The sequence below is a fragment of the Barbus barbus genome (genome assembly GCF_936440315.1).
Source record: "Barbus barbus genome assembly, chromosome: 6".
NCBI lineage: Eukaryota > Metazoa > Chordata > Actinopteri > Cypriniformes > Cyprinidae > Barbus > Barbus barbus.
In genome coordinates, this window is record NC_136734.1 from 28,987,956 (window position 1) to 29,004,535 (window position 16,580).

The 16,580-nt window shown below is 36.7% G+C and overlaps 2 protein-coding genes across 2 annotated transcripts; one reads left to right on the forward strand and one right to left on the reverse strand.

The window, feature by feature from the left end:
- Positions 1 to 45: 45 nt before the first annotated feature.
- LOC306871243 (phosphatidylinositol-3,5-bisphosphate 3-phosphatase MTMR8-like) lies at positions 46 to 9,015 on the reverse strand. The gene is made up of 14 exons (XM_079419037.1): positions 8,861 to 9,015; positions 7,204 to 7,326; positions 6,737 to 6,899; positions 6,190 to 6,347; positions 5,366 to 5,494; positions 4,750 to 4,884; positions 4,192 to 4,324; positions 3,583 to 3,692; positions 3,368 to 3,493; positions 2,764 to 2,813; positions 2,220 to 2,420; positions 1,897 to 2,025; positions 1,585 to 1,711; positions 46 to 1,506 (listed from the first exon to the last, which is right to left on the reverse strand). Exons 1-14 carry the CDS (start codon positions 8,882 to 8,884, stop codon positions 1,216 to 1,218), a joined length of 1,899 nt encoding a protein of 632 aa, XP_079275163.1. The 5' UTR covers positions 8,885 to 9,015; the 3' UTR covers positions 46 to 1,215.
- A 4,154-nt stretch (positions 9,016 to 13,169) lies between these two features.
- Positions 13,170 to 15,528, forward strand: LOC306871835 (protein shisa-1-like). Its single transcript, XM_079420019.1, has 2 exons — positions 13,170 to 13,571; positions 14,743 to 15,528. Exons 1-2 carry the CDS (start codon positions 13,283 to 13,285, stop codon positions 15,237 to 15,239), a joined length of 786 nt encoding a protein of 261 aa, XP_079276145.1. The 5' UTR covers positions 13,170 to 13,282; the 3' UTR covers positions 15,240 to 15,528.
- Positions 15,529 to 16,580: the final 1,052 nt, after the last annotated feature.

A 16,580-nucleotide genomic window follows, 5' to 3' on the forward strand; every position in this document is an offset into this window, starting at 1 on the left:
CGTCCACAAACATAATGCAATATAATAGCATAACGCACATTTGTTCACTAAAATTAACATTTATTTAAAGAAAATTGAATGGTGTACAAAAGAGATACAAAACAGTGCAATGATCAAAACAAGCGTGTATAAAATGAGCTGACACGATTAATTATTACACAGAGCAAAACTCTTCGGTTTTAAAAACAATAGATGTAATGTAACCACAGTCATTTTCAGTGGTATCCCTCTCATTTCTTATTTCAAAATTCCCTTTTGATTATTGCTGTACATTTAATCAATAGATTTTTTTTTCTAATTTAATAAAAAAATAATAATGTAAACAAATGCTTCTCAATAGAGGAAGCATTTTTAAACATTGGTTTTGCATTTCACATGATAATAAAAACTTGTCTGGAGCTCCATAGCAGCCAGGGTTCAAGAAGTTGAATATTAGAGCAACGTTGTCAACTTTTCCACGTCCGTGGGAAATAAACATCCAGTAGACATCAATAAAAACAATATTGCTTTGTAAAACTACATGTCATTTAAAAGGCTTGTTTAAAAGGACTTAGTAATATTCCTAGAATATTTTTATGCGCATCAAATTATTTGTTTGGCATTAGAGCTTGGCTCAAACAATGTGGCATCCTATTGCAATCAATCAGCAGCACTTCAGCAGTGTTCCTTTTCACACGAAATGAACAGCGTTTGCAATAAGGAAGACCACAAAAATAATATTAAGCCCTTTTGCAAAAAACTGATAATCAATTTGATCCATGTTTTAACAACATGTTCCCTTCATCAACATGAATTTCACATCAGCTGCTTGTGTGTCTGAATAAATCAGTATCAGAGTCTGACTTTCAAACGTACTACACAAGTGAATACAATGAATAAGGCCAAATTTGATAAGATCGGCATTTAAACAAAATGTAGAGGAATCTAAGTGCCTACGATCAAAGCATGTAGCTTCAATCCTCATGGTCTGAAGGCCATCAAACTGAGGTCAACTAAAATACATAAAGAACATTGCAGAAATGTTCAGAACAGATATAACAGGGCACAAGAATTTACCCAGTGCTCGAGAAACCGAATAAACAGCAATATAAACAATCACAAACTGGTTTGCTGCCGCTTCAGCTGTGGAAACAGTACTTTATGCATCTTTTCAATAATTCGGACATTTGTTCTTTGGGGTCTCAGTCAAAATGTCCGTTCTGTTACTATGGAGACTCAAGAGGATTCTTGTACCTCCTCTTTGGAATGTTCTGTTTCCACAGAAACAGGTTTGTCCTCAGAGGAGGTCAGATCGTGTTCGGTGGCTCCTGGCTCCTCCCCTTCTTTCTCATTGCACTTCTCAGCTCCTGGGCCCACCTCTGCGTCTCCATTAATCAAAGGAGTGCAGCTTCCATTTGATTGGACAACAGGAGCGGTGGGAGTCTTCTCGCTTGGACTGTCCTGTTCCGCAGGTGTGTTGATTGGTCCGGATGGATCAGGGAGAACTCCATCTGCAACAGCCAGCTGCTGTAAATGGAGAAGAGAGAGACAGCGTCATGTCAACTACCTCTCCACACTGACAAAAACTGCCACGAACCCACTTACTCGCTGTAATTCAGTCATGGTTCTCTCTCCTTCCACCTGCTTCTGTGTGAGAGAGAGCAGCTGGTCTAGAACAGACTGTTTTGGGTGCATGCCTCTGTCATAGTGGTTATACATCCCACACCAGAACCTGGGAAACATACAGAAATACAAATTTGGTGCAAAACTATTCAGTGAAACACACAAACCGAATTACTCTACATCAAAATCTAATTACTTTGGTCTTACTAGCAGCATTTTTTTAAGTGTCATCTTTAAATGTTAGTTTGCAGTGGCACAGCTGGTTTATTTATATGTTTAAGAGTGTATTCGTACTTGAAGTGCAGTGGTAAAGTGCTGGGTCTCAGAACTGTGCTCTCTAATGAACGCCGGTACAAGGGGTTTCGATACAGATGCTGGTTCTTCAGAAGATGTGGCCACAAGGAAAACGTCTTTTCATGCAACCTAAAAGAAAAAGAACCCACAAAGAACAGTGAAGCAAAGCATTTTAAAATCATTCAATCATTGCATGTTTTATTTCATCTTTAATAATAAAGAATATTTGCTTTTCATTTTGAAGCATACACATTCAGTGCCGACTGCATCATTTTTATTGTACATGCATGTATATCTAAGTGTGTAGTGCAGTCTTTCCTCACCTCATGTCCAGCCTATCTTTCTGACAGTTGCCGATGAAGTTTCCATACTGGCAGGCGTAGACTTGATTGTGTATTTCTATTAGGTAACGTTCGTTGAACTCAAACACACAGGGGAATTGTTCAGACAGCTGCCACACACACTCCAGGAACTGGGTGAAGACCGGAGACACTTCTTTGGGGTCGGTGTTCAGATGGCCACACCTACAGCACAAACATATAATGAACACGTGATGTCACAAAAAATGTATTTGGTATTGACTGTAATGGCTCACCATTAATAAAATGAACTTTATTTATAGTATATAAAAGGTAACTGTAATGTTTTACCATTTTAATATTTGCCATTTTGAATAATTATTGATATTAATATTTGTTATTATTAAAGGATTATTAATTATTATTAAAATATTTAACATATTAATTCTCTTTAAATGCTATTACTATTATTATTATAAATATATTTTATTTACATATTTGAAGTTATTGAAAGCTCCGATGATGGGGGGGATTTATTAATACATGCAACAACAGTGAAAGTTTTTACCTGTGACTGAATTTATGACCAAAAGAGATCCACTCCTTTTCTATTAAAACCTGTATAAAACAAATGTCAAATGATGAATTTCCTTAACAGCCTGCTTCCTTGTATACGATAAACAAATTAAACACAGTCAAGACCTTAAATTCTATTATTTTGCCATATTTCAACCTGGGTGTTTGGGGTCAGTAAGATTTAAGAAAAAAAAAAAAGAATACTTTCAGGTATTTAATGCTAGGACAGTGAAGATTTTTATATTGTTGCAAAAACTTTCTATATCAAATAAATGCTGCTCATTTAAACTTTCTATTCATGTTCTTAAGCACCAAATCAGCATGTTAGAATGATTTCTGAAGACTGTAATGGCTGCTGAAAATTCAGCTTTGCCATCACATAAATTACTTTTTTTTAAATTAAATATTAAAGTGTTAAATTTTACCAACTCTAAACTTGATGGTATATATGGTATATAATAAGTTACACTGGAATAGTTAATGACTTAATTTGAAAAGCCATGACCTGCTCAACAGTGTGACATAAATGTGAGTGTGAACTAAGTTCACAGGAATCCTGTGTTGAAGGTAGAGGTTATAGGTTACTGGGTCATTACCATGAGGCCTTTAATAGTTCTGTAGTATGGGTCCAGCAGTATGCAAGCCAAAGAGCACACCTGAGCCGTTCTGTCCCAACCATCAGAACAATGCACTAACACAGTCGCCCTCTCTTCACAGACAGCCTACAACATAAGCAAAATGACTGAGCTTATCATTGTTGATATACTCGTGTTGGTGTCTCTCTATGCGATTATAGCATGGAGGTCAGTACCTTGGCGAGGAACATGCCTGCATCCATTACAGATTTGATGTGCCTCAGCCAGCCAGAGTTCTCCAGACCTGTCAGATAGTCACTCATGGAAGGAGACTTCATAGAGCACACTGGAAGAGCAAAAGGTACAACCAACCATCATTTTATCTACTGATTTAAAAGGTACAGTCGTGGCCTAATGGATAGAGGGGCAGTCGTGGCCTAATGGATAGAGAGTCGGACTTGTAAGTTGTAACCCGAAGGTCACGGGTTTGAATCTCAGGTCCAGCAGGAATTGTCGGTGGGGGGAGTGAATAACCTGTGCTCTCTCCACTTTCAATACCACGACTGAGGTGAGACCCTTGAGCAAGGCACTGAACCCCCAACTGCTCGCCGGGCGCTGCAGCATTGGCTGCCCACTGCTCCGGGTATGTGTTCACTGCTGTGTGTGCACTTGGATGGGTTAACACAAATTCCGAGTATGGGTCACTGTACTTGGCCACACGTCACTTCACACTTTTCACATACAGCCAACACTAAACTGAGCAAAGAAATAAACTTAAAGAAATAAACTTAATGAGCTACTGCATATACCAGTAATAATAACAAAAAAAAAAAGTGTTCTCTCACCCTCCAGCAATTTTTGTAGGCTGTTTCTCATGACGTGGATGTTTTCGATTCCTTGGAACTGGAACCTGATATTGGAGTAGTTGTCCTCATTCTCATAGCCTTTACCAGCTGCACGGTTGGCCATTGCGTTCAACTGACAAAGACAAACACATGTACAAATGTATGCATACATAGCTCCAGAGGGTCAGGTCAAGGTTTACGGTCTCCTAAATAATAGAAAAGGAATGAAATGTAATTTCTCCAGTTACACTGATGAAACATGATATGGGTAACAATGAACAGCATATTCAATATCTGCAATACATACAAAAATAAGATTCATTCCATAACCTCCCTCTGATGGTACAGAAAAACCTAATTATGACAAAAATGTAATGGTTAACTAGTCACTAAATAAGTAGTTGGGGTCAGAGGGTGAAAGATTACACATTCTCTTATGTGTCTCCTTTATTCATGCCACAGCAGCTGGGGTTGAAAGTTTAAAGATAAACATTTTAAAAGTCCCATTCTTGACGTGTCCTCTTATGTATATAGAAAGGTTAAGGTTAAAGGTAACACCTTAGGCCGTGTGTCCACTACATATATAAAAGGGCAGTTGGGGTTCGCTTGGCTGATGGCCTGAAGCATCTGTTCATCTTCCACACATCGAGACGTCAAACCCGACAAAGGCTGACTGCAGCGACAGATCGCAGCCTGCAAGACAGTAACACGAGATGCAAAGAAAAGATAATGTTGTTGTTAGTGCCACAACTTTTTACCATTCCTGTTTAAAACTACTTGTGCATTTATATGCCCCCAAATTGTAAAAATTTAATTAATAGTCTCTAGGTTAATCTGCTTTAAATTAATAATTTAATTGGACTACTTTTATTCATTGCTTTGCAGTATTGAATATAATATGTATATACTGTAGTTACAATGAGCTTTTCTTTTGACTCTATCTCTGGTGAACGTGATCAGTATGTTGCAGTGTATTTTGGGACTCTGTTATCGGTGAAGGATACATGCAATGTTGCCTTAGAATTTGGCCAAACGTTTTACAAGGCAGTATAATTAGGATGTCTACTGTTTGAAAAAGCCTGCCTGCCTGTCTGGATTTTGTCTAGGTAGTGTGCTCACTTGGTTGAGGAACAGAGCCATTATGTGTCTTCATGACGTGCATGTGCTTGTATACCTTAGTGTCTTTGTGATAGTAAGACAGAGCAGGCAATCGCCCTCGGCTCCTAAACTTGGCACTGCCTGTTACTACCGCAACACTGGCATTTTTAGGGAGTCCTAGGACAGATGGATAAGTGCTACAGATCTATGTGAAAGAGAGACAGTGAAAGATCCATGAGACAAAACAAAATATGAATTATAATTATAACATAAGATAACTATTTAATTACAAATGTTCATCAAATAAAAAAAGAATATTCTGATCAAGCTTTGGGTGCATATACTACTGTTTAAAAGTTTGGAGTTGATAAGATTTGTTTCTGAAAAGAGTTGTCTTATGCTGTTCTGCATTTTTCTGATCAAAGTATTACTGTTTTACTGTTTGTGATGTATTGCTACAATTTAAAATTACTAAAGTTTTCTATTTTGATCTATTTTATCATTCTAATATATTCATTTTGCACTCAATAATTTTTTTTTATCATTATCAATGTTGAAAACAGTTATGCTACTTGATATTTTTCAGGATTCTTTGATGAATTTTGAAGAACAGAATTTATTTAAAATACAGATTTTGTTTTTGTAATATTATAAATGTCTTCACTATCGATTTTCATTTACTGCAATCTTGCTGAATAAAAGTATGAATTGCTTCAAAGAAAAACATCTTTTAGCCCAAACTTTTGAAGGGTAGTATACAGGCGTTTGGTTGAAACTGTTTGTACTTAGAACATATTAATCATTGTGGTCAGTAGACGAAAAGAGCTAGGCTGATTATTGTGAAATGGTCCTAAACAGGAAGCATGAATACTAGATTGCGGAGTAATAGGAAGATGCTACCTCAAAATTCTTGTTGAGGTGGCTGATTTCCCAATATTCATTGGAGAGACCCATCCTGCTGAAGTCGTTCGCCACACTGATGAATTCCCAACCATGTCTCCTGTCCTCATCGTTTTGGAGTGGATTATAGAGAAAGGCATACAGCTCCTCTTCTTTGACTGAAATGACACAAAAGCACAGTTAGAATCTAAGAACAAACATGTGTGCAGTTGGGTCAGTCTGCAAAATATTACTGCATTTTTCAGTATGAAATAAACATAACTGGAAGATTACTGGACTGGACACTAAATAAGAATGATTTTGAAAAAAAAAAAGTGTTGTTTGCCTAATTAGGCCAGTCATGTACTGTCACCATGTTCATTACTTATACCAGTGATGTTAATGTTAACTAAAACTATAACAAATAATTTTACCTAATTGGAATAAAGTTAAAATTAAATAAAATATAAATATTGGACAAAAGGGTATACTTAAAAACTTAAATAAAAATTATAAATAATAAAAATGTGTACTTCAACTTAAGCATTTTATTTCAGTTTGTTGCCACCTGGTTGAGACAGGCCCAGAAGTGACTGATAGACATCCTGACAATCTCTCTCTCTTTGGAACAGCAGATGAAGCAGCTGGAAGGTTTTACAATGGATCAGGAGCGGACAACCAGATGCAGTTAACGGAAGCTTCTCTACCGACATGATGTGATGATGCAGCACCTTCAAACACATGCGATTGATACATCCACTGTTATCATACGTCTAGACATCTGGGTTTCTAAAAGATCCTACGGTTACACATGTTACATGTACTTACTATTGTAATAACAATAAATTGTGCATAATTACATGCAAGTATCCCTAAGCCAAACCCTAACCATTTAGCAAGTAGTTCATTAATATTACTCAGTACTTAAATGTATAATTGCACTGTAACAAGGACACCTTAAAATAAAGTATAACCGATCCTACAACAGATAAATGGAAGACTATTACATATTCTGTTCCCACTGGCCTACATTACCCATGTTTCTGTGCGTGCGTTGTTAGTTTGTTCCACATAGATGAGGTGAGTAGCGGTCAAGTAGAGAGTCCCCTGAGCTGACTTCTTTTCAGGGTACCTGTTCAGTAGTTTCACATACTCCACCTGCAAAAAAACACGTAAAAAAAAGAAGAATTATTATTGACTCAACTGTCTGCAAATAATAAACGAAGCACTAGCCAGTGACCGCAAGGGTTAATGACTATGGATGTGCCACTCAGGGAGCACAACCCATCAACCAGCCTGTGTTTAACACAATGGAGAGGAAATCCTACAGAACCTCTTAAGACTACTGTCAGCACATCCTGTTCCTCCATCTCTTGTCATTTTGGTTACTTAGTAACAAGCAATGAAACCACATTATAATACAAGATGCCACTTCAGCACTAAGTAACATTTTCTCTCGAGTCAAAGTCTAATGTATTCTGCTCATTTATACTTGATAAACTACATGAGAACTAATCTTTTCAGTAAATGATTAGAATGATCCCTTCAGTGCTTTAGGACAGCAAATGCAAGTTAGTATTCTCTAATGTCTCTATAAAGTGAACAGGTTCATGTATTTCAGCAAGACAAGAAACTCAAACCACAGTAGGTTCATTTTGGATTGTACCGGTCAATTTTGACCAAGATTCAAACCCATAATTCTCTATTAACAGGCAGAGCAGATCTGACTAGAGGTGTCAGCTGCTAATATAGAGACTTCCTGCAGTATTGCTGATTCAACATGTGACATCCTTTGAGCTGACCCCTCCATGTCCCCCCAAAAACATCCAAAAAGGCTGCAGCCTTCATCCTTTTATAACGATCATATGACCATATAATATTATGTAACAAAAGTGCAGAACTGTGCATTTTGAAGGTCCCAGCATCTTAATCAAGTGTATTAAATAAGATTAAGAATAGACGGAGAATATAATGTGTTAAAGCCCTTGTCATATTTTAGGCCAGGGCTTTTCAAATATTCATGCAGGAAAAACTTCAAATTGGGGTATGTGGAAAACTTTAGAGAAGAAGTGATTTAAAAAAAATATATATATATATATATTTTTTTTTATTAGATTAAAAAAAGAAAGATTAAAAGATACATAAATAAAAGGAAAGAAAGTAAATAGTAAATTAAAGCCAATTAAATAAACAAATACAGTACTATAACAATAACAGTACTTTATGGAACTTTATAGAAAATATATATTTTCCAAATTCTATTTCAGATATACTTACAATATTATGATTTTCACTGTATGAATTGGGTCTTTATACAAGAAACTATATAGATAGCTTCAATATTATAGGATGCATGAGAATGATCATATTTAGGGGTCTGTGGTATCTAAAAACATAAAAGATTTGATTTTCCCTCCCTTTTGCCTGAAAAGTTGCATCTGAACTGTGGATGAAATACTCCTTTACATACAGTAATGAGGGCTGAAAACTCCTTCAAGTTCATTCACGTTAGGCTACATGTAACCAACATTAAAAAGAACTGATTTAACAGCAGATTAAGTAAAACCCAACAACTCTGAGTCGTGTTAACAAACCCTATTTAAACGCTTCCTTCTGTATGTTTGTACATCTATCGAGAGTTTAGAGTATTGAATCTGACATAAAAACACGAGATCTGTTGATTCAGACTTACCTTTGGCGTTATAATGTGCTCCATATTTTCAGTGGTTTATCATTCAAATGTCCACGTTAAACTTTCGATGTTTAGTGGTTATCATGTTTGTTTCAGGAACTCGTATTATGTTGCTGCGTTCCTCCCTGACATGAGGACTACAATCATGTCAGCTGACGGGAGCAAATATCGCGATAACTCGAAACGCGACGTGTTTCCTACTTGTTGTATGGGTCTTCAGCAGTTCATTGCTAATAATAATTTAAACCACTGCAGTCCGTCTGTCAACAAAACATATCAATTGACTTTAAATAATGACAATTATTTTAGTAACACAATGTTAAAGGTAAAAATCAGTCTAAAAATATAATTAATTTTAAAAAAAAAGATTAAAATGCAATTTGATTAAAATTAAAATTGATTAAAATAAGTTCGGTTCAAACAAATAAATAAAAATTTTGATTGAATAAAAAATACATTTAAATAAAATTATTAAAATATATATATTTTTTTTATAAAAAGTCTAAAAGTACAAAATCAGTCTAAAAATATACCTAAATTAAAAAAAAAGATTAAAATGCAATTTGATTAAAATTAAAATTGATTAAAATAAGTTTGGTTCAAATAAATAAATAACAAATTTGATTGAATAAAAAATACATTTAAATAAAATTATTAAAAAATATATATATATTTAATAAAAAGTCTAAAAGTACAGTAAGTAGAAAAAACACAATGATGTAACATAACAGAAACTAAATATTTTCCAAATAATATTTTACACACATTTTTCTAATATATTTTTTTAAATAATAAATTATATGTTATAATGGGCTGCATCGCATAAGGATAATCATATTTGGGGGTCTGTGGCATCTAAAAGATTGAAAATCCCTGATCTAGACAAGCCTACACATATCTGGAAACCTCATTAAGCCTTACCTACACCCAGACACATGCAGCACAGGGGGGTTACTCCTGCAGGGTGGCCCAACCAGATTTGCCTAATTGCTGGGGAGGACCCCCATCGCTTGACCCATTGTCGCCATAATGACCTCCCGACCCTAAGGCTCAGTTATCTGATAACAGCACACTAATGAAGAACATTAACATACAGCTCACTCGGCTTAAGCCAAATTCCCTCTCAAATACCTGCCAATGTCCTGTAAACACAAAAGCACAAAATACACATGCTATCGAATCTGAGACAACAATGACAACAACTGTTGAGTTTTATCTGAGTATGCATATGCTTCCCTACTATTTAGTAGATGAAAAATATGCGTATGTGAAAAGAGATGTCTGTCCAAATTTATATTGTTCATAAAAAAGTAGGCCTGCATATAGGTCACATGATAATGACAACGCAACAATTTCATATCCACCTTATTTGCAATGAGGAAGTAATATGTTTTCTATGAATGTGTGAGACCTTTAAATAATTAGAAGAGTAACAAAGCGTAGTGAATGGTCTATGCTACAAACCATTGTGTTTATGACAATGATCAGTTAAAATTATATGACAACAAATAGCAATATCAAGCCGCATAATGGACTGTTTATGTACAGTTAAAGTAACTGGAAGAAAATGACACCGTAAGCATGTGCACATCTAAACAGTTACAAATGACTGCACCCCCTCTTATGTTAAAAATATGAAATTTGTGGGCAGCACGCTGTTGCGCTGCAGGTGTCCCAAGCTTGAATCCCGGCTTGACGACCTTCCCTGATCCTGCCCTATCTCTCTCCCTCTTCATTGTCCTGTCATAAAGGCCCAAAATCTAAAATTAATAAATAAAATAATGTAAAGGTTGTGAAGTAAGTTACTTAAATTAAAATAAGTACCATGCTACTTTGGATGCAGCCGAGTTTGTTTTTGAAGCATAAGCCTCAGTTGCTGGAGAAGCTAATGTGTTTTTAGGAATCTCAACTCAGAGAAGAGAATCAGATAAACAAAACAGACATGAATCAGACCCTTCAGGATAAGGATAAAATCTGCAGATGGATCTTTACACACAGATTTGAATGCTGTCTAACACTTAACTCAGCTCCATCTGAGCGGTATCATTTCATGTATCTAATTCCTGCACCAGCTTTGGGCATGTCAACAGGGTTCAGCTAGAAAGGACAGATATGTTTGTCTGACTCTGACTATAGAAGGTAGCCTACAAAAGTACCTGTACTAGTATGGTATGGTATCATAAATGTTATGAAAAGTAGCATAAATATAAAATATAAAAACAACCATATATTAGTTACTTAGAATCTAATGCTCATAAAGGTACATTTATTTCATTAAAAAAAACAAATTTTATTTCTGTGATGGCAAAGCTGAATTTTCAGCAGCCATGACTTGAATTCCTACAAAAATACGAAGCTGTTTCTTAAGCACCAAATTTTACTTGAAGGAAGGATATTTAAAACAACCTGAAACTAGTACCAATTTCCTGTCTATTCCACTCTCGGTCTCTGTTGTGGTTCCTCCCACTTTCTCTCCTTCCAACTGTCTCTTTTTCTCGTTTCTGTAATTCTACCACCAAATGGTGTCACATTACCAGTTATTTTGTTATTCAGAAATACATTTGCCATCTGGAGCTTGCACACATTTAGGCCCTACATGCACGCATGCACACACACACACACACATGCGTTACTCCTGGTTTCAGTCTCTGAGATGTATGCAATTCTTAGCACCTAGTTAAAGTTAATGGCTCAGTCATATTCAATAAGTCGAGCCTGTCACACCCTCAGGAGACAGGCTTTGTTGACCTGATGCTAATGTGTTAGTTCTCAGATAATGGCAATTTACTGTCTTTTGTGTGAGGACTAATCTCTGTTAATAGCTTGACACAATCAGGTCTTCCCAGCTGCAACAGAGATTTATGTGAATGACGATGTATGTTGTTTTTTTGGGATGCAGTCAAAGATGTAAAATCTGAATGGAGGTCAAATCTGTTCCAATGAGCGCAGTAGGACATAGGGTGGATGTGCATGGATGTTACATGGAATAACCTGCATGTACTTGAAAAAACAGTTATTAGTGAACAAATGAATTGTTTCTTTACCGTTTCTTTATTTCTTTACCGTTTTAATTACAGCACTAAAATATTAAATATGTTCCTCTATGGAAATATTGTCTTTTGGAGGTCTAGAGTTTGATGTTTTCACATGAATGATGAAACAACACAAGGTATAACACAGGTTGTGGACAGCATAAAAAAAACTTTTAAATGAATTGAAATAATAAAATGCAATGAACACATAAGAGAAGCAAAATGAACAAATATGACCCAGACTACATTAAATTAAAGTTTGCTTAGAGTAAGAATAAACATATTTTGTTTTATGGCTGTCAAAACCATAAATGATAAAAATTCGAGAAAGATTTATTTATTTATTTTTAATTATTTCCTATTCTGCCTATGTCATGGTAATAATGATGCATAATGCTGCAGTTAAAAAAGAATACACTTTGATGTTTGATTTTCATGCAATTTCATGTATACTTTCATACAGTAAGCAATTCTGTTTCTTCACTTCTTGATGTCTCTGAATCTGGATTCTGATGCAAGACTATAGTTGAGAACCACAGCATAAGGAGTTTCATATTTGGTAACTAATGTGTGTGTGTGTGTGTGTGTGTGTGTGTGTGAGTGTTTAGATGTGCATTGATAGTGAATTGACCTCCCTGTCTCAGATAAAGTAAACAGAGACAGACAAGCACAGTCTGTAGTGCAGACAAGGCTCCGTCCGTCTCCAGATGTGAATAGGCATGCTATTTGTATAGTTATGTGTCAGATATCATTGTGAATATTTAAGTTTGTCTAATGTTTTTTTTTTACTTAAAAATGTAAAGAGATGGCATTCAACTATTTTGTTGCAAAGTCCTCAGTTAGGCTGATGATACATGGGGCAACTTTTTGAGCAATGTTGAGCGACCAAGTAAGGCACAGGGCCCATGAACTGATCTAAAGTATCCAGATAGAAATGTGTTACCAATTCTCAGTGGGAAAGTGCTGTTGCACTGTGTACCATCAGCCTTACCCTCACTTTAAAAATGACAGAGATTTTGATCTGGTTAAAGTTTTGATTTGTGACCCAGGGAGCTGATGTCATTTAGAGTGAATTCATCACCACTTGTCATATCTTGTATACAGTAATTAGCAGCGCAAACATACAAATAGGCCTAAACAACTCAATCACTAAACCTCGCCTAACTTTAAATGCAGATGAGCGATAACGAGGGGCTGATGGGAGGAGGGGCTGCTAATGTGTGTGTGTGTGTGTGTGTGTGTGTGTGTGTGTGTAGGGGGAAGGAGGTCCAGCAAACACATAAATGACGCCTGCAGACAGTGACTCCGGATCAGATTTGCTTGCTGGATCTTCGAAGCAACTTCACATAAACCGCGTTCTGCCGCGCAAAGGATTTAAAGAGACGCAACCATGCCTTCATCTGTATCATGCGCGCTCTTTCTATTAGTATCAGTCGTTCTCCCGATGTCTTTTGCGTTATCGGGGGAATATTGTCACGGTTGGACGGACTCCTTCAACTCTTGGCACCGGGGATTCCAGTGTCCGGAGCGCTTTGACGGCGAGGACGCGCGCTACTGCTGCGGTACGTGCGCGCTCAGGTACTGCTGTACCTACGCGGAGGCGCGCCTCGATCAGAGCACCTGCGACACCGGCTCCGACCCGGAGAACACGGGCGACGTGAGAAAGATGACAGAAAGTGGTCAGTCTTTATAAAAACTTGTGTAGTTCCTCTTGTTTTGCTTTTTTCTTCGTTTTGGGTGTAGGATTTACTTTGAAACAGTCTTCACTCAGAAATGGCTAGTTAATTTAACAAAATGGACCACAAAACCAATCATAAGGGTAAATTTGTTGAAGTTGAGATTATACATCATCTAAAAGTTGAATAAATAAGCTTTCCGTTGATGTATGGTTTGTTAGGATGGGACAATATTTAGCTGTGATACAACTTGAAAATCTCAGGGTGCAAAAAAAAAAAAAAAAAAAGTTCTTAGCAATGGATATTACTAATAAAAAAATAAATTTTGATATATTAACGGTAGTAAAGTTTCTAAATATCTTCATGGAACATGATCTTTACTTAATATCCTAATGATTTATGACATAAAATAATTTTTTTTCATTTTGACCCATACAATGTATTGTTGGCTACTGCTACAAATACCTGTGCTACTCATGACTGCTTGTCCAGGGTCACAACTATTTACAAAGAAACGCAACTAACACATTGAATGAAACGTGGCATTTTAAATCAGAAAGACTCTTGTAAAACGTAGTCCAATATTCTTTGTTTTATTCACAACATCGAAAAATAATTTTTACAGTGTAGTAGTGTACGAGTTATAATGTATTGTTGTAATTTATTTAATTATGTTAAATCTGAATAATTGTAAGGAAAAAAATCAATTGGCCACTGCTTGATACCTTGATGTATGTGTGCTCTTCAAATTCGCCCTTTACAGTTATATATTTATTTGAATGATGTGGTATCAATCGAAACTTAGTTATAACAAAAAATATATTTCTGAAATTTTCCCTGGACTTTTTTTGAGCCATTTTTACCTTGTTATTTTTTTTCTGATCGTATTCGAGATTCAAAAAACTGTATTACGTTCAACCAAACCACAATTTATCCACAACACCATCTCTTGGCCTTATTTAGTGGGTACCCAATAATTTTAGATGCCTGTCTGATTACTCTTGTTAATATTACAATCCTTAGGCCTAGATCATTCTGAATTATAACATTTTAAATTAATTAATTGTGTGTGTGGGCATTTTTGTAACTTTCAGAGGAATTTTCCGTCAACCCCTGATATGCATATTTGTATAACCCTCATGTTTAATTCTGTCTCTTCTCTCTCCCTCCCCAGTTCCAACCTATTTGCCCTTTGTGATTGTGGTGAGCGTGTTCCTGTCATTCGTTCTGGTTGGCACGGTTGTATCTATCTACTGCTGCCAGTGTGTGAAACCCAAAGCAAGCGATCGGCCGGCGGGGCCATCCGCTGCTCAGACCAGCCTGTTGGAGTCTGGAGGGCCCTCTGTGGACAGCTCTACCCCATCCCGCACCTCCACTTCAGGCTCCTCCATGACAAACGCTCGCCCTCCACCATCCGAGCTCAGCGTGAACCTCTACGGCCCGATGGGAAACGCGTTCCCACCCTCTCAGTCCCAGAAGTATGTTCCTCCACGCCCACAGAGGGCACCACAGTTCTACCAGCCCTACATGAATTACTCTCTTCCCCCAGAACGCAGCATGCTGATGGCCCCTGCCTTCCTGGATGCCCGTCCTGCGTTTGGGCAGGTGCACGGACAGCCTTTTCCACAGGCCCCCATGCACACGGAGCCCATCTATCCCCCTGTCATCTAATGTTTAGAAAACTACGAATGGACAATAAAACTGTGTGGGACTGCACTAGGAATAGGAATGTCTCAGGGATACTTTCTTTTTGCTGCCTTGGATGGCTTCCACAAATATGTTCTGTATCCACAAACACAATTACGACTGATACACAATGTTGGTCACGGTTGGTACCTTTTTATGATGTATTGATACTTCTCATAGGAGTGTATTTGCATGAATACTTGATTGTTGCTCAGCAATCACTGATTGTATTGTTATTTATAACAGATTACAGAATAAATTTATTTTCATAGGCAATTTGTTTGATTCTCCTCATACTTATACAAAAAAAAAAGAATATTTCAAGATACGTTTGTGAAACTACACTACACTCTTCAAAATAAAGCACCCAAAACATTGCCATAGAATTTTGGGTTCACAGATGAACATTTCAGTGAATAGTTCTTTAAAGAACCATATTTTCTTACTGTGAAGGATATTTTTAATAATCTAAAGAACCTTTTCTGACTTCAAAGAATGTACAATGAATGTTACAAGTCCTTAATGAAACCATCAATGCCAATAAAGGACCTTTATTTTTAAGAATGTAGGACCCATGAAAAACTCAAGCAGCATTGGTTTAATTATCTGGAACTAGTTTAATTTACTGAAATGGAGTGGGTATATTTTTCTTAAACTGAAGCTCTCGAGATCTTCTAGCCATCTGAACAGTAAGTGTTTCTTTGTATTGCAAAGAGCTTTGGGTTTTCCTTTACAGTACTTTGTGATTGTAAAGCTCTCCGGCGTCACAGCTGCTTATGTGTGTAGCTGAGCAGGGTTTGTGTGTTTGTGTGTGGAAACGGCAGGAGGGCAGAGGACAAAAGATGCAGATATCTCCTCACGCCCCTGAGAGGGATTAGTGCAGGTAAAGAGGGGTGTGAGTGAGATTAGGCTCTGGATGGCCCAGCTGGGGTTTAAACAGATGCGTATGAGTTCATTAACGAGCTGCAGACGAGCCTACTGAGTTTCAGCCCACATGCTGTTATGATGTAAAATGTGTAATGTGAATCTAAAGACACATGAATAAATACAGCCATGCAGCCAAATAAATTTGTTCAGGTACACAACTGTAAATAAACCAGTATGCTTTTCTTTACTCGCACACAAAGTTTTTTAACTTGAAATGCCAAAAAGAGAAAAGTAAAACAAACAAAGCTCCTGAGAAATATACTGTATTAGTTTTGCGTTCACTCTGATCGAAAAAATTCTAAATGTAGATATAATAGGCTATGTAATATACTGTAAAACTCATTTAAATAAAGGAAACCGACTGGCTCAATTCATTTAAGTTTAGAAACAAGTAGTTAT